Raw genomic sequence first — 23026 nt, 5'->3', positions numbered from 1 at the left:
GGTCATGTATAAAGATAAGCCCCATGACTGGGACTTTTCTAGAGGGCTGCCAGACAGGTGAAATAGTGACAATTCTCTTGGATGACTCCAAACCTACATAGGGGAATTTGAAACTATTCCAGCGGTTGCCAGGCCACTGGCTTTCACAGCTACTGTGGTTCAAGGTTGCTGGTTTTCAAGGCTACCACAGAGCTGGGGGGGGGGGGGGTAAGGGGGATGGGATCGGGACAGGTTGAAATACTACAAAGCTCACTGTTCTTACAGACAGTCACCCATTTGTGTTTTTTGTTTTGAGTACATGCTCCTCAAATTGTTGCAATACTTTGGTTAATTTGTGGAGTTTGCAAAGGTTGATTTTGACAATTTCTGCCACTGTTCCCCTTGCTTTTGTGGAAGATCCGAAGTTCAGACATCCCTACTTGACCATTTGTTTGAAAACGCTCCTCCCGGATTTCTTTTAATAGGGAATGGAATATCTAAGATTTCTCTTTAATTAACGCAACGTGCATATACTGGATTCACTTAAAACAGCAGACATTCTGCCTATGAGATACCATCCAAATGAGAAAACTGGCTGGCTTCTCAAATTTCATAGTAGAATGTCGGCACTGGTTTCCAGACTATTGCATCCACCGCAGGTTAGAACACGAGTTCAGAGGCGCCCGGGTAGCTCAGTTGGTTGAGAGTCCGGCCCTTGATTTCAGCTCAGGTCATGATCCCAGGGTCGTAGGAAGGTGCTTAGGAAGGACTTATGGATCTGGGCTCGTGGGAGGCCATTTCAAGAAGGGTTCCATGAATCAGAGGTTTACTCTCGATTGGGTGCTTTCAGAGCACCAAGCAATTCCACAAATGGGCATCTTCATTCTAATCTGGGAGGCAGGAGGAAAAGTGACCTAAAGGCGATGGCAAAGCAGCAGGAATCGGTCATGTGAGCCAGGAGGGGGAGGGGAGGTGTTCTGTCTTTTGTGGTTTGCACAGTACTTTTAAACTTTTTTTTCTTAATTTATTATATTCACAATGTTGTGCAATCATCACCATTATTTCTTTTTTTTTTTTTTTTTTTTTTCTGAGAGAGAGGGCACAAGTGAGCAAGGGGCAGAGAGAGAGGGAGAGAGAGAGAGAGACAGAGAGATGCGGGGCTCACCCAAAGCAGGGCTTGTGCTCCTCCAATGTGGGGCTCAAACTCACAGACCACGAGACCATGACCCGAGCCGAAGTCCTGTGCTCTACAAGCGCCTGGTGTCTCCAGACACCACCACCCAGCAGGGGCACCTGGGTGGCTCAGCGGGTTAAGAGTTGCGACTCAGGTCATGACCTCACGGTTCGTAAGTCCGCGCTCTGCATCGGGCTCTGGGCTGCCAATGCAGAGCCTGCTTGGGATTCTCTCTCCCGCTCTCTACCCCTCCCCCCGCTCGCTCTCTCAAATAAAATTTTAAACTAATTTAACATATCACCCGGCAAAGTGACCAATCGTTATGTTAACCGACCCCTCCCCACCCCAATTACAAAAACACCCTCCCTTCGGGGTGGCACCACCCTCAATGAGAACCACAGCTCTGAGTATTCTAAATCCAACCGCCAAATCGCACTGAATTAAGGGTACGTAATGAAGAGTACGTCAGACCACACCCTCACGGAACTATCTTACGAAGTCGTACTTAATGGCTTTGCGTCAAAAGTTGGCTTAAAAAGCTGTCCAGATCAAAGGCTCTTTTTTTTTAAATTTTTTTTATGTTTATTTATTTTTGACAGAGAGAGAGAGAGAGAGAGACGGAGCATGAGCGGGGGAGGGGCAGAGAGAGAGGGAGACACAGCATGTGAAACAGGCTCCAGGCTCTGAGCCATCAGCACAGAGCCTGATGCAACTGGAACTCACGGACTGTGAGATCACGCACAACCTGAGCCGAAGTCAGATGCTCAACCGACTGAGCCACCCAGGCGCCCCCAAAGGCTATTTCTTTACTGCAGAAATGGTGCCCCTCGCATTGGCCACCAACAGCTGGTGTCCTCTACGTAAAGCTTCGCGTGAGAAATACGCAGTCAGCACCGCCAGTTGCCACCTAATATCCCTTTGCCCCTTTTCCCCTACGAACAAAATCTCGCTTTTCTTCAAGGCAGCAACGTGCCTACCTAAGTACCCGCTTTTCCAGACTCCCAGACACCCAACGGACACCATTTTGCCTAATGAGTTGTCACGAGGCTTCCCTGGAACTTCCGGAAAAGCTTTTGCTTTTCTGATAAAAGGGCACAGAGGCTACTGGAGCCTGTAGTCTTCTTTCTCAAGACTAGATGAGTCATCTTCAGCTGTGACAGTCATCTTGTGACCCTGAGGCAATGAGCATGGGGACAAAAACTGGCTCTCCGGGGCACTGATGACTAGCCTCGTCAACACCAGTAACTGCCCACTTCCAGACTTCCTTTGTGGAAAAACACACAGACCTCTTTTTTTTTTTTTTTTTTTTTTTTTTAAGTAGGCTTCGCACCCAGCACAGAGCCCAGTGAGGGACCCAAACCTACGACCCCGAGATCAAGACCCGCGCAGAGACCAAGAGTTGGACGTTCAATCAACTGAGCCCCGCCAGGGGCCCCAAATCTTCATTTTTTGGAGCAGGAAGTCAAAGTTGAAAAGCCAAGAAACACTGTAAGAATATGATTTCGAAGTATGGCAGTACATCCCCCAAAATATAATAAAGACAGAAGCAGCTGAAGATACTTGCTTCTGGGGAGGAGAGTTGAGACTGGGTAAGACTGATGCTTTTCCTTACAGCTTCTGTAATACTTGATTTTTTGATTCAAGTGCTTTTTTTTTTTTTTTAATTAGTTAATTGTAACTAGTTAATTAGTGAAAAGCTACAGATGACTTCTTTCTTGGCACGCAATTATAACTTCTTCAGGAAATCATATGCTTCCTCCTCTCTTATTTAGAACAATATAAAGGTTTTAAGGAATGCTTCCTGCTTCTCATGAGAACCAGGTATTATTTTGATGATATTTTTAATTGAAAAGTAAACAGCATACAATTTTAGAATGTGCTGTTCAAAACTGACAACAACGACTGGCTCAGGTCAGTACAGCATCTGACTCTTGATCTCGAGGTCGTGGGTTCGAGCCCCATGTTGGATGTAGAGATCACTCAAATAAATAAAACTTAAAAAAACAAAAAACAAAAACAGCAACAGACTAAGTTTGAAAATCACTGCACTGTGGCAAAAATTGGCAGAGCCGAATGAGACCTGCGAATATAGTCAGTGTGGTTTCACAGGTGTCTTCTTTTTTCCTTTTAACTTTAATTTTTAAGCATTAAAAGATCAGGGGCATCTGGGTGGCTCAGTGGGTTAAGTGCCCCATTCTTGGTATCCGCTCAGGTCATGATCTTACTCACGGTTCGTGGATTTGAGCACCGCGTCAGGCTCTGGGCTGAAAACTCAGAGCCTGGAGCCTGTTTCAGATTCTGTCTGGCTGTCTGGCTGTCTCTCTCTCTCTCTCTCTCTGTCTCTCTGCCCCTCTCCCACCTCATACTCTGTCTCTCTCAAAAATAAACATTAAAAAAAAATTTATAAGCCTTAAAAGATCAGATTTCACATAAACACCTAGACTTTTCATTTCTCTGAAAAATTTAGAAACTTAGCAACAGAGGGACCACATTCCTGAGTGGCAACAAACGGCTGAAAGTGAGAAGCTTCTGGTCCCTTTAGATGGTGTGTGGACTCTCCTAGTTGGCAGTTTTTACCTGGTTGACTTTGCCTGTCTGGTCCCACCTGCACTAAGGGACAAGGAGTCCAATCTCTCTTCTTGCAAAAGGAAACAGCATTGGGCAATGGAAAGATTACTGCAGTAGGACTTAAAGTTCCGTAAGTGTGACTTATATAGAAGTCAGAGTGGACTATGAAGTCATGCTAAAATTAACCAGGTAATCAACTTAACCAGGCTTTAACACCCCAAAAGGTTAGGGGCACCTGGGTGGCTCCGTCGGTTGAGCTTTTGACTTCGGCTCAGGCCATGATCTCACGGACTGTGAGTTCGAGCCCTACATCATCGGGCTCTGTGCTGTCAGCAAAGAGCTCGCTTCGGATCGTCTGTCCCCCTCTCTCTGCCCCTCCCCTGCTGGCACTCTCTCTCAAAAATAAACAAACGTTAAAAAAAAAAAAACAAAAAAAACACCAAAAGTTTATTTCCCACTTGGGCTGCATGTCTCACAGTCACAGGCAGGAGGACTCTGCTCCACGAGTCGCCCTGTGACCCAGGCTGGCGGAGGTTCCGCCATCTTGAATGGCACGGGTTGCCACCAAAGGGGAAGAACGATCAGAGATTCTCCCGTCTCGCCTTCCTCGCCCAGAAACGACACTGGCCACTGCCACTCACACTTCACGGCCATAACTAGTCATGTGGGCTCCCTTTAATTAAGGGGGGCTGGGGAAGGTGGAGCAGACGGAGTGTCTGGTGAGCGTTACGAGGTCTACCACGTGCAACCTTCAAGTGAGCCACTTCATGCAGCTCAGGCTTCGTTGTGCATTTGAAACACGAGGCGACGGATGGGTCTTTCCGGCCTTTGAGGTTCTGGGGCGAATCGGATGAGACCGTACATACCCCGGGACTGTGACGGGCTCTAAAAGTTACACAAATCGACAAGGATCACAGTGGCTACGCGTTGGTGGAAGTTAATGTGCTCTCACCCCTACACCCCCACACCCCTGCCTGTGGATTTCAGAGGGGGGCTCCAAGAACGGGAACCCCGGGGGCTGTAAAATGCAAGGCTGCTTTCATCCTCATGGCCCCACGCAGACACCTCACCTGTACGCAAGGCTGGCCCAGGGAAGAGGAAAGAGGAGAACGATGCTCGCTACCCTCAGTCTGCCCCGAGCAAACCGTCAGCCTCGATGAAATGACTCAAGTAGGGGTGGCCCATTTTCCTTTCCGGAGACGGCCGCACCGTCTCTCTCCCCCGACCGCGTCATCGTGGTTAGAATGTAATCTTGACAACCCTCTCGTCAAGCTTGGGTCCACGTCACCCTTCCCCTGAACTCAAGGGGACCCGGGGCGACTGCTTCAACCTACAGAGGACGGCGCGAGTGACGTTCCGCGGATTCTCAGCCTCGCCATTAAGAACACCACGGGCCGCTGCCGCTCTCTAGGGAGGCTCCCTCTTAAGAGTCCGCCTGTCTGGCCGCGAAGAAGCCATAAGGAGCCTGCGCACAGACCTCAGGGCACAAAGACGTCAGTGCTCCAACAACCTAGCAGAGGTCCCAGCTGATGGTCGCCCTCCAGACTCGTGGCTGAAGGCACCCCCAGAGTTTCCTACCCCGGGGCCGGCCTTCAAATCTTCACAGCTGAGCCCCAGGCACCGCAGAGCTGAGCAAAGGCGACCCCGGCAGGCTACATCCAAATTCCTCCCCCACAGCGCGTGTACGCACAGCAAAAGGACCGTTTTTCACCACCACTAAATTTTTATGCAGCAACAGCATCCGCAACAGCGGCATTCATTAGCACCTGCAGCACCGGCTTAATTACCACACAGAGAAAGGGACAAAGATGTGTTTACTGAATTATTACACCTCAAATGCTATACTTACAGAAACAATTACGGGGGATGCTAAAAATACTCCGGACTGATAAGAATTCAGTGATGCTATAGCAACAGAAAAGCCAAAACAGTAACACTTAAACAAGGGGAGGGTTTGTTTCTCGCCTGCAAATTCAGACAGGCCGTTCAGGGCTGCTATAGACGTCAGAGAGAACTCAGTCTCTCTCCACCTTATTTCCGTTATTCATGAAAAGAGGCTTCCGCCCCACAGCCCAAGATGGCTGCTTAAGCTCCGTCCATTGCGCCCACGTTTCAGCTAGCAGGAAGGACAACAGGGGATGGGATGGGTAGACCCCTCCTTTTAAGAACACTTCCCGGAAGTGCATCCATTGGCCAGAACATGGTCACGTGGCCACACCAAGATGCAGCTAGACAATCCGAGGAGAACTCCATTGCCATGTCCCTGCTAATAGGTGGCAAACCTGTGGAAGGGAAAAATGGACACTGGGAGACAAGTGGTAGATTCCGCCACATGGAGATTCCAAGGTTCAATTCGTATTTGGCTTGGGATTACGGGTCCAAATAATTAACACGGCTACCTCAAGAATCACAGCAACGTGGCCCCTGTTAGACTCCCAGCTCTAAAGATGTAGGTTAGAGCCTTCAGATGAAATAAACACATGTCTATGCAGCATCAACTTTCCTCACCAGACGACTATATGCACAATGGCAAACAACATTTAATAAATTTATAAGCACTTAATAAATTCCTGAGTGAGCACCTGGATGGCTCAGTCAGTTCAGTGTCCAACTTCGGCTCAGGTCATGATCTCACAGTTCGTGAGTTCGAGCCCCACGTCAGGCTCTGTGCTGACAGCTGGGAGCCGGGAGCCTGGAGCCTGGAGCCTGCTTCGGATTTTGTCTCCCTCTCGCTCTGCCCCTCCCCCACTCGTGCTGTCTGTCTCTCTCTCTCTCTCTCAAAAAATAAACATTAAAAAAAATATTTTTAATAAAATAAGTTAATGATTCCTAAGAAAGCAGAAGACATTTAGAGACAAATAGTTCCTGTAAAAACCATAATGTACCCTGGTGAGCCTTCCAGTAATCTGTTTCCTTGGATATGTCACTCAATCGAAAATTCCATTTTATCGGCTATAAATTGGTATCGCACATAAATGGTTCGTCGCGAGGATGAAATGAGATTAAACGTGTGTCCAAGTGCTTTGTAAACAGTAGAGTTTTATACAAATATAGAGTTATGCACCTTCAAGCTATCACTCCAACAAAGACTTATTCAATTAAACATCTTTTGAAAAATTTCAACAAGGTATAAATACATTCACAAAATAATCTGTTGGTTGAAAGACTCCAACAAAGTTTACAGAACCTGCAACAGAATTTATAGACCCCTACAACAGCTTGGAGATTGTTACATATATTGCCTTAAGAAATACCATTAATACAAACGCATGATTTACAATATCCCCATTATAGCAAGAAAAAAAAAATAGATTCATAAGATAAAATGTCTTGTGGGCATTTATTATGCCAAGTATTTAAATGATTATTCTCACTATGACATAAGAATAATACTCTTTTAGTGATAAAAGAGAGATTTCATTAGGCCAAGGACCAACAAAGAGCCTATGGAAAGTGGCAAAGTGAAATCTGACTAACCCTTCCGAAAAATAAATAGAACAGCAGCAATCTCTAGGGGAGCCCCTAAACATAAACTAGGAAAATTCCATTTACATTAATTGGGCCCTAACTACACGACTTGTTACAAATGAAAGGAAACAAACTTGACGAACTAGTTAACCACTGGCCCGAATTTGGTTTTTACCTGCCTGTGAGTGCCTAAGATAAGAAGTCTCATCACAAAGTATGTATTAAGTTGTAAAGTTAACAATTATTTCTAACTTCTAAATAAGCCAAAGTGCTCACTCTCACCACAGAAGCAAAACTTTCTTCTGACGACGATCTACAAGACAAGTATGTACACATCTAGAGTTCTGAGAGACGGGGAACATCTTCCATATTCTGTGGGTCAAAACGCAAAGGTCTCCATTCATATACATGTAAAGACACTTTCATTAACTTGAGACATATGGACATCACCTACGTAAACCAGGAACCAGTTTGGACAGTGTCTCTGGCCACACTATACTTTCGAGCCCCAAACGCTAGAGAGGCAGTAAAAAACTTAACGTGAAAACGACTTTTCCAATTTTTTAAAGCAAGAGATTAATAAACTGGAAAAACAAACCCAACGTTCCTCCTTGCAACATGTACTCAGTTCCAAAAGGTTCAGAGTCCAGAATCTCTCCAGCCATTCCCCTGCGTAACCGAATACATGAGCTTTCTCCCCCCTCTTCAGGAAGTCTGATCATCTCCAGTGTTCTGCAAGAGGGAAAAGAACCCCTTAACATCGAGAACTATTTTACTTAAAACACCAGACTTCACAGCACTAGGAAAACAGCCCACCCTTGGAAGTGAAGCCAGTTGCTACACGGTAAGCCGTCCATGGCCCAATCATGTGAAAACATTATAGACATGGGGCACCTGGGTGGCTCAGTGGGTTAAGCTTCTGACTTCGGCTCAGGTCATGATCTCACGGTCGGTGAGTTCGAGCCCCGAGTCGGGCTCTGTGCTGACAGGTCAGAGCTCGGAACCTATTTCAAATTCTCTCTCTCTCCCTCTCTCTCTGCCCCTCCCCGGCTTGCACACATGTTTGTTAAGTATTCCATAAAAATGAAACACTACAAAAATTAGAAAGGATTGCATGAGTCACTGACCGCATCCAAATCACCCTCACATCCAGAAAACACTTGCCTGTCTTAACAGCTGCTTTCCGAGATACGATGTGGCCATGTTGGTTAAATTCTTCCTGCTGCCCACTTTGCACCTGATGTAGCCATACAGGTTGGCACCTTGTAGCACCACACCCATGATAACCACCGCCTGGGAAAGGAAAAATAATCAGCGGCTACTGGACTCAAACTGACCGAACTTTCTCTGTGCCATACGTGAAAAAGGAAGTTTTTCCCGTGTCGCGGGAAAAAGAAGGAAAAAGGAAGCTCTCGGATGAGGCTTATGCCAACGAGACTCCTTCACTTGGCAGAACAGGCTTATCCAATACGAGCTGTGCACAAGGCACTTCGTCATCACCACCCCCCCCAGACAAATAATTCTTAAACACATATTCTAAATACCAGGCCCCAGGCCAGTCCCTGGGGATGCGGTGGAGGGACCATTCTCTCTAGTACTTTCTATGGGTCTGTGAATAAAGATATAAATAAATAAATGAGAGTCAGAAGAGACTCAAATGTTAGTTACTCCTTTAAGAATTACGAAAGAATGAGGGGCACCTGGGTGGCTCAGTCAGTTGAGTGTCCGACTCGGTTTCAGCTCAGGTCATGATTTCATGGTTCGTGGGATCGAGCCCCATGTCGGGCTCGCTCGTGCTCTCTCTCTCTCTCCCCCCTCTGCCTCTCCCCGGCTCACCCTCTCCCTCTCTCAACATAAATAAACTTAAAAAAAAAGAATTATGAAAAAGTGGCCATGAGATAGGTCAAGTTCAATAAACCGAGAGCATGCAGAGGGGAATCTTGGCTCTCTGCTAAGGTGTGTGTGACAACTGGCTTCTGGGAGAGCAAAGCAGCGCCCTGAGGCAACAATCCACAGATGTTTGCCTCCTGTGACAAGCGGGACGTGGGGGGGGGGGGGGGGGACGCACTAGGAGGAGATGTGCTTTGGCTGAGTTGTTTCTTGCTGGGGCCACATCCAGGAACCTATAGGTGACTCCACTAAGATCACTAAAAGAGAGAGTAAGAAACTCAAGACTATTCTTTAAATATAATGGAAGAAAAGTTAATTAGGACAATGTGGGGAGGACCCATGGTTAACCACTCTAGAACAGGGGTTGGCCAAGTGTTTCTACAAAGGCCAGATAACAAAATATTTTAGGCTTTGCAGGCCATGTGATCTCTGTGGCACTCAACTGTGCCATTTTGGCCCCAAAGCAGCCACAGGCGACATGTAAACAAATAGGCAAGGCTATGTTCCCATAAAAATTTATAAAAACAGGTGTTGGGCTGGATTTGGCTTACAGTCCATGGCTTGCCAACCCCTGCTCTGGAATAAACAACTCATCAACCCATCTGCTATTAAAAGGATTACCAGGGAAACGCTACATCTGTAAAAAACAACACGGCTAAACAGAGTATCTCTCTCCAATCCAGACTCACTCCCTTTAACCCTTAACAGGCTGTACAGCTGATTTTCAGGAGGTTAAAGGATTTGAATGTTTAATTAAGGAATAGGTTCATATTCCTAACAGAAATGGAGTTGTACCTGCTGTTTTAAACTTGTGTCTCAGGGAAATAAACACATTAGAATTAGACAAGGTTGCTGGTTACCTGAGTAAACATAGAACATTTTCATTTAAATAGATCTCTTTCGACTCATGTTTCTGAAATGGGGGCCTGGGTAGCTCATTCGACTTCGGCTCAGGTCATGATCTCGCGGTTCATGAGTTCGAGCCCCGCATCGGGCTCTGTGCTGACAGCTCAGAGCCCGGAGCCTGCTTCGGACTCTGTATCTCCCTCTCTCTCTGCCCCTCCCCTGCTCGCACTCTCTATCTCCCACCAACTGCTCCACACAAACGCAAAAAAAATTTTTTTTTTAAATAAGTTAAAACAAGCGGATGTCTGGCTTAAGATGGCATCAATGAAGCCAGACTTCAAGATCTCTCTACCCCTAATATATAACAGGTTTATGAAATACATGGGTTTGGGGCACCTGGGTAGCTCGGTCAGTTGAGAGTCGGACTCTCGACTTCACCTGGGATCATGATCTCACGGTTCACGGGACTGAATTGCACTGACAACACGGAGCTTGCTTGGGAATCTCTCTCCCCCTCTCTCTTTGCCCCTCCCCCGCTCATGCTCGTGCTCGCTCTCTCTCTCTCAAAATAAACTTTAAAAAAATACATTTGTTTAAAAACGTAGGATTTAAGGGGCGCCTGGGTGGCGCAGTCGGTTAAGCGTCCGACTTCAGCCAGGTCACGATCTCGCGTGATCTCGCGTGATCTCGCGTGAGTTCGAGCCCCGCGTCGGGCTCTGGGCTGATGGCTCAGAGCCTGGAGCCTGCTTCCGATTCTGTGTCTCCCTCTCTCTCTGCCCCTCCCCCGTTCATGCTCTGTCTCTCTCTGTCCCAAAAATAAATAAAAAAAAAAACGTTGAAAAAAAAAATTAAAAAAAAAAAAAAACGTAGGATTTAAAATAAAAGGCAAACAAGCTGGTACTAATAAACGTTGGAGAAAAAGGGCTTGTGGTCAGAGAGAGAGCCAGCTTGGTTTTGTCCCACCCAATTCTCAAAATCCCCAAAGAAGCTCCAAGGGAAATTTCCCTGATGATCACCACCCCAACAGCCTGGAGGCAGAAGTCCAGAGGACACAGACAGATAGCCCCGGGGAAAAAAGGCAGAAACAGTCACGACTCCCATGGAACCAGCACACAACACAGGCAAGAAATCCCAGAGGCCCGCCACGAGCTGCCTCTCCGGTGACGAGGAGGAGAAGAGAATGCACAGAAGGACCGTCAACCATCAAGTCCATGTTCCCGGGGGGGCAGGGGTAGGAAGAGGTTCCCGGATCGATCCCAAACCACCTTCCACAGAACCTCTCTCACCTGTTTTAGGGAAGTGGAAACGGTGTTAGACACAGACCGGGCTGACTCTCCCAGAGGGATGCGAAGGCCCCAGGGCCCCACAAACCACCTAAAGCAAGAGGGTAGCACCAGCAGGGAGGACACGCCCACCCAGGGAAAGGAACCATTCGACCTAAGAGAAGGCGAAGCCCGAGCAAGCCAACAAGGCAGCCAGAGGCCGGCCTCGTCGTCCTCACACCTACTCTCAGGCCCCACCAAAGACTGTTCACGCTGTAGCTCAAAGCGGAGCCCAGAAATCTGACACCACCGGGGAGCGGTCAAGGAGAACTCAGCTACGCTAAGCCAAGGTCAAGACGAGGTCTGGACAGAGCTGCCTCTGTAAGCGTGAGCAAAACGGTGGTAGGGTGGGGAAGGGCGAGGCATCCATGTAAAACTGTTTAAAAAAAAAAAAGAAAGAAAGAAAGAAAAATAGGAGGAAAAAGAAGAAAGCAAGAAAGGAATAGACTATGTAAAAAACACAGGTGAAGAAACGATTCTGGGGGCACCTGGGTGGCTCCGTGAGTTAAGCAGCTGACTCTTTATCTTGGTTCGAGTCATGATGTCGCGGTTGGTGAGTTCGAGCCCCGCATCGGGCTCACTGCTGACAGTGTGGAGCCCACGTCAGATCCTCTGTCCCCTCTCTCTCTCAAAAATAAATAAATATTAAAAAAAAGAAAAGAAAAATGGAAAGACAGTAGAGGAGAACAGATAAAAATGACCCTATATAGAGGTAACTGGTCCCCCAGAATCAGAGAAGCCAAAAAATGGAACGTAAATAAATTTAAAGACTTGACAGAAGACAACCGTTCTGATTCAAAGCAAAACCTGTGCCTACATATCAGAGGAGCATACAGTTTCCAGAAAACTCAATGCAGAAAGATAAACACAAAGACCCTCTGGATATATTGTAAAACTTTGAGAATAAAAAAAAAAAAAAAAAATTCTTCATCCAGGGAGAAAAATGATTCACTCACTTACATGGAGGTTAAGTAAACCTGACCTCAGATTTCTCTGCAATATTCAATATAAGAAAATGATAATGTAGGGGTGCCTGGGTGGTCAGCTGTTAAGCATCTGACTTCCGCTCAGGTTATGATCTTACAGCTCATGAGTTTGAGTCCTACACCGGGTGGGCACGAGTCCCCCTTCGGATGAGCACAAGCCCTGCTTCAGGTGAGTCCTGCTTCTGTCTCTCTCTCTCTCTCCTCCCACCCCTCGAGGCTCCTCCCACCCCTCGAGGAGGGGAGGGGAGGGGAGGGGAGGGGAGGGGAGGGGAGGGGAGGAGAGGAGATAATGTAACGTCTTCTAAAGGCTAAGAGAAAGAACCTGGGACCTAAGGATATTAACCAGCCAAGTCATCGATCAAGAATGAAGTCAACGGGCTCACATCCTCAAACACAACAGGGCAAAAGGAAAGTAACACCTGCAAGTTTTTGGGGGGAAAAAAAAAATACCCAGCCATGAAATTTAGCCAACCAGGGGGTAAAAGGAAAAACTGCAGTTAAAAGAATTGAATCAATGTATTTAAGAACAGATCAAAGACTGAACAACCGGTAAGAAAGGTTTCCAAGGGTGATTGTCAGGAACCTTGACAACAAGATGAATACTGCAGCAAACAAAACTCAGGCAATACAGGAAGGGAAGAAACCACAGGAGGCACAGAGGAGGGTTTATCTCATTTCCTTTCCAACAGACTCTCGAGGTCAAGACACAGGCTTAAGGACGATACTTAAAACAACTAAAGTTAAGTCTATAAGCCGCAGAAATCCAAAGGTGGAAGCAGGGAGGAGGGGGAGGAAGCAGGGCTGTTAACTGCACCGTCCTTCATAGCAGGGAACCGGTACAGGTTTCCTAATCCATGAAAGAGCAGGTGAAACAAAAGGTCTAAAGTAAGAGAACTACTAGAAACGCCAAAAACACACCATAAACCTTCCAAATCCCAAAAAGACAAGTATGTATGTGCATACGCAAAGAAAAAAGAGCCTATGTAGCAAAACAGACACAAGAAAATATTAAAAATGTGAGGAAAAAACATAATTAAGGCCAAACTATACCTGGTATTGATAAATGTTAAGTGAGGGGCGCCTGGGTGGCTCAGTCGGTTAAGCATCTGACTCTTGATTTCGGCTCAGGTCATGATCTCATGGTTTGTGGGTTCAAACCCCGCATCGGGCCTGTGCTGACAGTGCAGAGCCTGCTTGGGATTCTCTCCCTCTCTCTCTCTCTCTCTCTCTCTCAAAATAAATAAATAAACTTAAAAAAATCATTAAAAAAATACTGAGATAAACTCAACTATGAAAACAAGACTCACAGTTTAGATCAAGTGATAGGTTATATTTTCCAAAGATGATACAACAATATCCTATATGCTTTTCTAGAACCTCTTGATCCCCCTCATCAAGCTATCAAGCTTAATTCCCATTCCACTGCAGTGGAGAAGTGGCAAAAGTGATGACGTCTGGGCCTTGATTGCTGCCATTGCCTGAACTGTGTCTCCCCCAAATTCTAACGTCGAAGTCCTAACCCAGTACCTCGGAATGTCACTGCATTTGGAGACATGGTTTTTAAAGAGCTGATTAAGGTAAAATGAACTCACTACGGGGGGGGGGCGGGGGGGTACCCTCATCTGGTATGACCGGCGTCCTTGTAAAAAGAGATTAGGACACAGACACGCAGAGGAAAGACCATGTGGAAGACAGCAGGAAAAGACGGCCATCCACAAGCCAGGGAGGGAGGCCTCGGAAAGAAGAAATCAACCCTGCCAACATCTTGGTCTGGGTCTTCTAGCCTCCAGGACTGTGAGAAAATAAAGTTCTGTTGTTTAAGCCTCCCAGAATGCAGCACTCCATCGGGACAGCTGCAGCAAACTAACACAGTTGTAGAGGCAATTCAGCTTCTGAGCAGAACGCTCCCAGTTGGAGCTGTGACCCTCCAAGGAAGCAGCCTCACTGTCACGAAGCCACCATGCCGAGAGGAAACCCCAACTGGCCCTTCGGGAGCACAACATGGAAAAGCCACAGGACCTCACAGAAAGGAGATGCCTTACCGGCCTCCAGCCGCCCCAGCCACTGACTGCAACCACATGGAGCCCAGCCCACAACCTCCCAGACAAGCTCTCTCCAACTTCCTGAACCAGAAACTGTGAGATCCCAAGATGTCTCTTGTTTTAAGACGTTACATTCTGGGAAGATTTACGATATAAGCAATGGACAACCGGAACAAATGACCAACTGAGATTTTCAGAGAGGATCACTCTGTTAGTTCCAAACTAGGCTAAACGTGTTTGTCTGGAGTTTATTGAACATCCCTATCCAACAAGATAATAATGTGATAAATGTATGGTAACCTCCGTACCAGGTGGGTGAAGTCAAAATCCTGCTAGGCACTTGGGGAATTGGTGAAATGGGAACTCTGAGAGGATCCTGCTCTCCGGTTCTCAGAGAACGGCAGAGTTGGGACACTGGACTTGGGAAATTGGCGATGAAGCAGTCTATTCAAGAGAGTGAGGTCCCCAATGTTAACACCAATGGCCGCATACTGTGATCGTCCGTCAGACATCCTGATGAATCACTCGGTATGTCTACGCTGACACTCACCAGCCACTTCACTCTGAAGGAGAACAGCGCACTGAAGGCAAATATCACCCACAGCACCGGACAGGCAATAAGTCCTAACCAAAAGATTCTCGATTCGGCCTCGGAAACAGTTTTACTCTCTTGAGCAGAATCCTAAAAAAAAAGCGTGAGTTTAATAACCAATATTGTGGTATTTACCAGTAAAAAGCTTAACATTTTTAATGACAAACACCATAATCTAAAAGTCAAATAAATTAATACAAATGACCCAAGTCCCAAGTTAGAACCCCCCAAAGGACAGTTAGTGGACCCATCACGATTTAATCTTAAGAACTGGCTTAAATATGCTTTAACTCAAGAATTTGGTACCTTCAGGGCCGAGTGGACAGTCTGTCATGACCCAACACAGAAAACGTTGCTTGTGATGGACTTCTGTTCCATTCTCACTGCACCTAACACTGTTTATTCATAAGGAAGTTTGGAATCACACCTTAGGAGGTAAGGATCAAGGAAATCAAGGCTAGTCATCCTGGTCAGGGGTCCAGAGAAAGAAATGGAATCAAGGGATTCTGGACGATGACCACAGTGTTTCAGCAATCCCCAGAAAGTTTAACTTTCTTGTTTGACTTGCCTCCACGGTGGATTTTATGATATAAGGAGTACGGGCTCACTAAGCACAACACTGCTTCCTTGCAAGTGGTACTTGTCGAGGCCCTTCCGAGCATCAGGCCAACAATGTAATTAGTAGTGTCTCCAAGAATTCTGTCCTCTGCCTCTCAAGCCGATCTCCAGGGGAACCTGAATGTTCACCGCAGATGAGCAGGCTAACCCAAAACAGATCAGCGTCCCCTGGGGCTCTTGAAGGCAGAGGCTTAAAGGAGAGACGGCTCTGATCAATTCAGATTTTCTATCCACTTGTAATCCTTCTTCTTCTTGTTCCTGCGCACACGGGGCAGTGGACCATGGGAACAAGGACAGAACAAGCTAGAGGAAGCAGTTCTCTCCTAACAGGAAGAAATCCCCGGAGGTACCAGGCGAGGCAACACAACGCAGTGGGTCCTCAGAGATGCTTTATCAGCAGCCCATGATGGGCGGCTTAGCACACATCACAAACTCTGACCCAACCTCCTGTCTCAGAGGCTTCTTTCCCGTACATGCCTTTCTTCCAATCTCAACTAGACAGAAAAACGCAGCTAAGTTTCGGGAGGCCGTCTGGTTTAGTGCTGACGTGCCGAGCAATGTGGGTTAGCACTTCCAGTCCTGAACGCTTTGGCCTTCAACATGCAAGTGTAATCTACATGTAACTTACTGAATGACACTTTGAAAAATAAAAAGGGCAGTTTACCTTCCTGGACTCAAACACCCAATGGCTTTTTCCATCTTCGTCTATGTGATTCCACCAACGCAGACCAACCATGAGTCTACCTGTGACATTCTGAGAAAGAATACATACACACGCGTTTTTAAAAAGTGTCATTTAAAGGCCTACGAGACCACATCTCGGCGTGAACACATCACCAACCAAAAAAATTGTGGGCTTTACCTCCACAATATCCAGTTAACAAAGACCACCACATACCAGGCCTGAACAAAACAATACAGGAAATGCAATGGCAGGACCCGCAGGGGTGGAGGTGACAGGGTGGGTGTGTCCATAAACATGACCCTTCTCGGGGCGCCTGGGTGGCTCAGTCGGTTAAGCGGCCGACTTCAGCTCAGATCATGGCCTCATGGGTGGTGAGTTCGAGCCCCACATCAGGCTCTGTGCTGACAGCTCAGAGCCTGGAACCTGCTTTGGAGTCTGTGTCTCCTCTCTCTCTGCCCCTCCCCCACTCATGCTGTCTGTCTCTGTCAAAAAAATAAATAAACATTAAAAAAAAAAAGAATAAAGACATTCTTGGGGTGCCTGGGTGGCTCATTTAAGGGTCCGACTTTGGCTCAGGTCATAATCTCGCAGTTTGTGGGTTTGAGCCCGTCGGATTCTGTGCTGACAGCTCAGAGCCTGGAACCTGCTTTGGATTCTAGGTCTCCCTCTCTCTGCCCCTCCCCCGCTCGTGCTTTGGCTCTCAAAAATAAGCATTAAAAAAAAAAAAAATTACCCTTCTCTTTTTTGTCATGAACTTGTGCCCTTTGTCTAATTCCCTAATGTGTTCCTAAGCCCCGTGCTCTTTAGTTACTGAGACTACCTTTTCCCTACATATCCTGACTGCAGCTCCATATAACTGTGCATCTCTAAAAATGGTGGTTCTGGACTGAAGGTTTGTGCCCCGCCCCCGCCAAACCCATACGTTGAAACTCTTACCCACCCCCATGTGATGGTATTAGGAGGTCGGGCCTTTGTGGGCGATCAGGATGCGATGAGGTCATAGGATGGAGCGTTTGCGAATGGGATCAGTACCCTTTTAAGAGTCAGGAGAGTTTACTTCCTCTCTCTGCTCTGCCATGTGAAGATAAAATGAGAAAGTGGCAGTCCAGAACCCAGAAGAAGGCCCTCACCACAAGCTGACCATCCTGACAACCTGATCTTGGACTTCCAGCCCCTAGAATCGGAAAAAGAAGTTCCTACTGTTTATAAGCCACCCAGTCTATGGTATTCTTATAGCAGCCCACATCGACTAAGTTAAGACAGAGGTTTTAGGCACTAATCCTCATTCAGCACCTCAAACGTACCAAGCTCTTTTCCTCTTACTAATGTAACAAATTAGGACCAATGACTTTGATAGCTTTCTCAAGGTTTATTTATGCCACTGATGTTTACTGAGCCCCTACTATGAGGTACTATCCCAGCTGCAAGTGTCATGGGGAAGAGAGGCAGTCAACCAGCACACGAATGTACCGCCACCACCATCACCCATGGGAAGGGAAGGGCGAGGGAGAGGCGGTGGGGGAGGAGTGTAGGTTGCCATAACAGTCAAACAGAAATCTGATCTAGTCTGGGAGTCAGAAATGGCCTCCCTTGAGGAATCAACATTGGGAATAAAATTTAAAGGATGAGTAGGAATCCCTAATGCGGAAGAATATTTTTTAAGGTTTATTTATTGACCGTGAGAGACGGACAGAGGCAGCAAGTGGGGGGGGGAGGGCAGAGAGAGAGGGAGAGAGAGACTCCCAAGCAGGCTCCGCACAGTCAGCGCACAGCCGAACCGGGGACTTGAATCCACACAACCAGATCATGACGTGAGCAGAGACCAAGAGTCAGATGCTCACCGACTGAGCCGCCCAGGCACCCCAATGCAGAAGATGTTTAATCAGGGGTGCCCACTAACAGATTCAGGGGTTCTGTGAAACTTGGGGGAGGAAAAAGTTGTATCTTTATGTTCACTAACTTCTGAAGTTTAGTTTATCTTTAAATTATGAGTGCAGACAACAAACCACGGTAGAAGCAGCAGTACCCGTGACTTGGACCAATAAAAACCTGCAGACACCACAGTACAGCTTTTATGCTCGCCACTGCTTTGAAAGTAACTAGACATTCCAAAAGAAGCATGTATTGTAAAATCAGAAATTTGCCTTTTTAACGTTTCCATTATATTTCAATGTACGTAACTTCCTCTGAAATCTTAATGTATTTTCTCTCACGTACTGAAAAGCGTTCACAGGGGTGCCTGGTTGGCTCACTCCGTGGAGCGTGTGACTCTTGATTTCAGGGTTGTGAGTTCGAGCCCCACACTGGGTGTAGAGATTACTTAAATGAATAAATAAATAAATATAAATAAATAAATGAGCTCACAACTTCATGAGACTGTGAAAGGGGGTCCATGGCACAAAAAGGTTAGGAATCCAGGTGTTAAGGTGATTCGGGAATGAGAGCAACATTCCAGAAAGATCAGTAGCACAGAGCCCTTGGGAAAAAAGTAAAATCAATCAATTTATGGGACTTGGGGTGATTGACTGGAAATGGAGTAGTAATAAGGCAACTCATATGCATCTGGTTCGCTCAAGTTAAAAAGCAGTGATTTGCGAGGCGCCTGGGAGGCTCAGTTGGTTGAGTGACCACCTCTTGGGTTTCAGCCCAGGTCATGATCTCACAGTTCTTGAGTTGGAGCCCTGCGTCAGGCTCTCTGCTGTCAGCACGGAGACCACTTCAGATCCTCTGCCCTCCTCTATCTCTGCCCCTTCCCCGCTTGCACACTCTCTCTCTCTCAAAAATAAGTAAACATTTAAAAAAAAAAAAAACAGTGATTTGAGGGCTGCCTTGGGTGTCGCAGTTAAGCGTCCGGCTCTTGATTTTGGCTCAGGTTGTGATCTCACGGTTCGTGACACTGAGCCCCACGTCGGGCTCTGCACGGACGGTGCAGAGCCTGCTTGGGATTCTCTCTCTCTCTCTCTCTCTCTCTCTCTCTCTGCCCCTCTCCCGCTCATGCTCACTCATTTTCTCTCTCAAAATAAATTTAAAAAATGTTTTTTAAATATTTAAAAAAGAAAAGAAGAGCCTTCAGACCAAAATTCACATTGTAGAAACACTAACACTGAAAGACTAAGGAAAGAGAAGAGCTGCCCCTGAAGACAGAGGACAGTCGGGGGCCTCTTTTATTGGCGATTTTCAAACAACGCCTCTTGGAATATTTTCAAACTCTTTTCCCATTATCCTGTTCTTTTCTGCTTTGATCATTAGATTATTTTCCTAATTTCTCTCTGGCTTATTGTTTTGGAAGCTTCCGGACCTCTAACGATAAAACCCTTCTGCCTATGTTTTTCCTCCGAGTTCAGCATTAGACACGTTCTGAGAGCTTCAGTGTAGATGATCATTGTCATTAGGGTATAAATAATCTGTATTTACAGTCTTTATTCCCTGTTTAAAGCCAAGGTATCTCAGCAGGTTGGCTTTTACTTGTAATTCTGATTTGGAAAACCATTCTCTTTAATGAATTCTTAGCTTTATTGTACCGGGCTAGAAAATAGAGCTGCTCTGGGGCATTTATCTGGGTTTTCTTCACTGTGATGCTTAACCAGCTTCTGTAAACGTTCCACAGGGACTGAACAGGAAGAGGTCCTCTGTATGTACAAAGTTCCACGGTATCGCTAGTAAGCTGAACTGCCATTTCATTTCGATCTTTCAGACCTTATTTATTTTGTGTCGCTGTGATCCGCCAGAGACGGCAAGCACTTTGTTTGACTCCTGTCACCACGTTTTGCGCATCTTCCCTGAATGCTTCTAATAGTTCTTCCCTGCACCCGGTTTGAAGGGACGCCATTCCGTGACTGGTCCTCATTGTCATTCATAAGAGGCCCTTTCTTATTCCCTTGAGTGCTGCCTTACTCTCTATTTTGTCTGATAAGATTATACTGCCAGGTTTCTTCTTGTTTAAATTGGTCGGATATTATCTCTGCCTTTTACTTCTTCTACTGTTGCCATTTTAGTTAGATCTTTCGGCTGGGCTCTTGATGTTTGACCCAATCTTCAAACTGTCATCTTCAAAAAGAGGGGCTCCTGGGGGGCTCAGTCAGTTGAGCGTCCGACTTCGGCTCAGGTCATGATCTCGCAGTCTGTGAGTTCGAGCCCTGCGTCGGGCTCTGTGCTGACGGCTCAGAGCCTGGAGCCTGTTTGGGACTCTGTGTCTCCCTCTCCCTCCACACCTCCCCACTCACACTCTCTGTCTCTCTCTCAAAAATAAATAAACATTAAAAAAAAAAAAGAGTTTAGGGGCGCCTGGGTGGCTCAGTCAGTTAAGCGTCCGACTTTGGCTCAGGTCACGATCTCGCGGTCCGTGAGTTCGAGCCCCGCGTCGGGCTCTGTGCTGACGGCTCAGAGCCTGGAGTCTGTTTCAGATTCTGTGTCTCCCTCTCTCTGACCCTCCCCCGTTCATGCTCTGTCTCTCTCTGTCCCAAAAATACATAAACATTAAAAAAAAAATTTTTTTTTTTAAAGTTTAATCAAATTACATTTACTGTTAAAATTAATTTGCTTTATATCTCAGTGGTTTGGAAATCTGTGAAAGTAATTCTGCCACAGATAAAAGAGTGACATTTTTTAAGTCCTTGCTTAAAAAAAAAAAAAGAAGAAAAACAAAATCTTTATCAGAAAATACACTTTTTGGCACTGGGTTTTTAAAACCCTAAACCCAGAAGGATTTAATTGTAAGAATTTGGAAATGACCAGGAAGAACTGACCAAAGGCTGTCGTTCTATCAGGCTAAACAGACATTACATGAACAACAAAAAGAAACATGCCTCAAAACAAAATTGTGACCGGGATACAGTAAACAGTGCAGAGCGTAAAGCAACAGAAGAAATTCAAAGAAATACAAGCCAAAGACAGTAAAAAAAAAAAAAAAAAAAAAAAGCCTAAATAAAAGAGACCTTTATGGGGACGCCTGGGTAGCTCAGTTGGTTCACCCTCTGACTCGATTTCAACTCAGAGATCCTCTCTCTCCCTCGCTCTCTGCCCCTCCCCAACTGGAGCGCACTCCTTCTGTCTCTCTCAAAATTAATAAAGAAACTTTAAAAAGAAAAAGAGAGATCTTTATAATCCCCATTCTCAGCATTTTGTGGCCTATGGAAGCTGGCGACCACCGAGCCAGCCATTTCTGGTGGGAGAACTGAAAGGTCTAAAAAAATGGTTGGGCTGGTGGCTGGGAATAGACTTGTAACATCTTACTGGTCTCTGAATCAATACACACGTCTCGGAAATTCCAAAATTAGCTTTTTTTTTTTTTTAAACCTTTGATTTTTTTTCCCCCCACCATTTGACTATGAAAATTTCCAAACACAGAGCAAAGTCAAATTTTATAGTGAGCACCCAAATGCCTACCACTAGAGTCTGTATTTAATATTTTACTAGAGTTACCTTATCACGCGTCCGTCTATCTAGGTGTCTATCTACCCACCCATCCCTCTACTTACAGTTGCCTCTGAGTTTAAAACCATTTCTTACTCCCTCTTATCCCTTCTAGCAGGGTTTCTCAACCTCTGCACTACTGACATCTGGGGTCAGAAAATTTTTCATTGTAGGGGGCTATCCTGTGCACCTTAGGACGTTAGCAGCAGCCACGGCCTCTACCCACTGGATGTCAGCAAAACACCTCCCCCAACCCCAGCTGTGACAACCAAAACTGTCTTCGGACATGGACAGTCGTCCTCTGGGGAACAAAACTGGTCCTGGTGGAGAAACACAGCCCTGGGACACGCATAGGGGCCTTTGTGAATGGCGGGCAGGCTCCTCAAGAATGTGTGCATGCTCTCTCCTGGGCTCTTATCTAGATATCGTACACAGCACACCCTGAAGCAAAACAAGTGATATGAATTAGAAACAGTATACAGGACCTGTGGCTGCTATCACATTTTGCTTCTTTGTTTAATTTTAAAGCTGATGGAGGCTGACATAAGGCACAGATAAATCAGTAGTAGTGTAATAACCTACATGTGATCTGATGATAGACCTTAACACACGGGATGCCTGCGGTGACAGAAAGATATAAATGAAGACAAATCCAAGATGCTAAGGGTCATTCTCCCCCCACGGTTCATACATCGTTCAGTCTCATCACATCAAATACAACGTTAAAAGGAGAAAACAATCAGACCTACCTTGACTGCCCAAAAGTCACATGACAACAACAAGATAATTGTCACCATACAGGCAATAAAGCTGCTGCTGAACAACTCACAGAGGAGATAGACGACGATGGCACTGACTCGAAAGAACAAATGGAAAAATGACGCCACCGGGTGTCTGAAAATCAAAACACAGCGAAAGAAAGGCAATTACGCTTCAGCACAGGGGCTGCGGACACAGATGAACGACACCTTCCGCCACAGCATCCACCAGCCAGGGTTTGGCCAAAACAAGAGATGATTCTGAGGAAAAAGCAAATGGCCTCCTCTATTTTTACATTATCTGACCAGGCCCTGCTGCCACAGAAAATACCGTATGCAAATAGGACTTGAACTTTCACAAAATATTTGAGCCACTCTGCCAAGCTTGGAGAATTCAGGAAACTATACTCTCAGGATTAAAAACTATTTTCTCATATGGGGCGCCTGGGGTGGCTCAGGCGGTTGAGCGTCCGACTTCGGCTCAGGTCATGATCTCACGGTTCGTGGGTTCGAGCCCCGCGCCGGGTTCCGTGCTGACAGCTCGGAGCCCGGAGCCTGCTTCGGATTCTGTGTCTCCTTCTCTCTCTCTGCCCCTCCCCTGATCGTGCTCTTTCTCTGTCTCTCAAAAATAAATAAACGTTAAAAAAAATTTAAGAAGATGGGGCACCTGGATGGCTCAGTCTATT

At 46.3% G+C, this 23026-nt stretch overlaps 1 protein-coding gene across 1 annotated transcript in view; it reads right to left on the bottom strand.

Annotated features, from left to right (window-relative positions):
* Nucleotides 1–6740: 6740 nt before the first annotated feature.
* The window catches only part of TVP23C (trans-golgi network vesicle protein 23 homolog C), a 23146-nt gene continuing 6860 nt past the window's right edge, over nt 6741–23026 (bottom strand). Inside the window, exons 3-7 of the mRNA XM_040453149.1 lie at nt 22332–22476; nt 16150–16239; nt 14826–14957; nt 8354–8482; nt 6741–7921 (exon numbers count right to left, since the gene is read on the bottom strand). Of these exons, the coding sequence (XP_040309083.1) occupies nt 7895–7921; nt 8354–8482; nt 14826–14957; nt 16150–16239; nt 22332–22476 (523 nt within the window). The 3' untranslated portion in view covers nt 6741–7894. The remainder of the gene's footprint in view (nt 7922–8353; nt 8483–14825; nt 14958–16149; nt 16240–22331; nt 22477–23026) is intronic.

The sequence above is a fragment of the Herpailurus yagouaroundi genome, unplaced genomic scaffold, assembly GCF_014898765.1.
Source record: "Herpailurus yagouaroundi ecotype Mexico unplaced genomic scaffold, PumYag 208, whole genome shotgun sequence".
In the NCBI taxonomy this organism is placed as follows: domain Eukaryota; kingdom Metazoa; phylum Chordata; class Mammalia; order Carnivora; family Felidae; genus Herpailurus; species Herpailurus yagouaroundi.
Note: the sequence above shows the minus strand (reverse complement) of the source record. Positions and strands in the feature narration are given on the sequence as shown.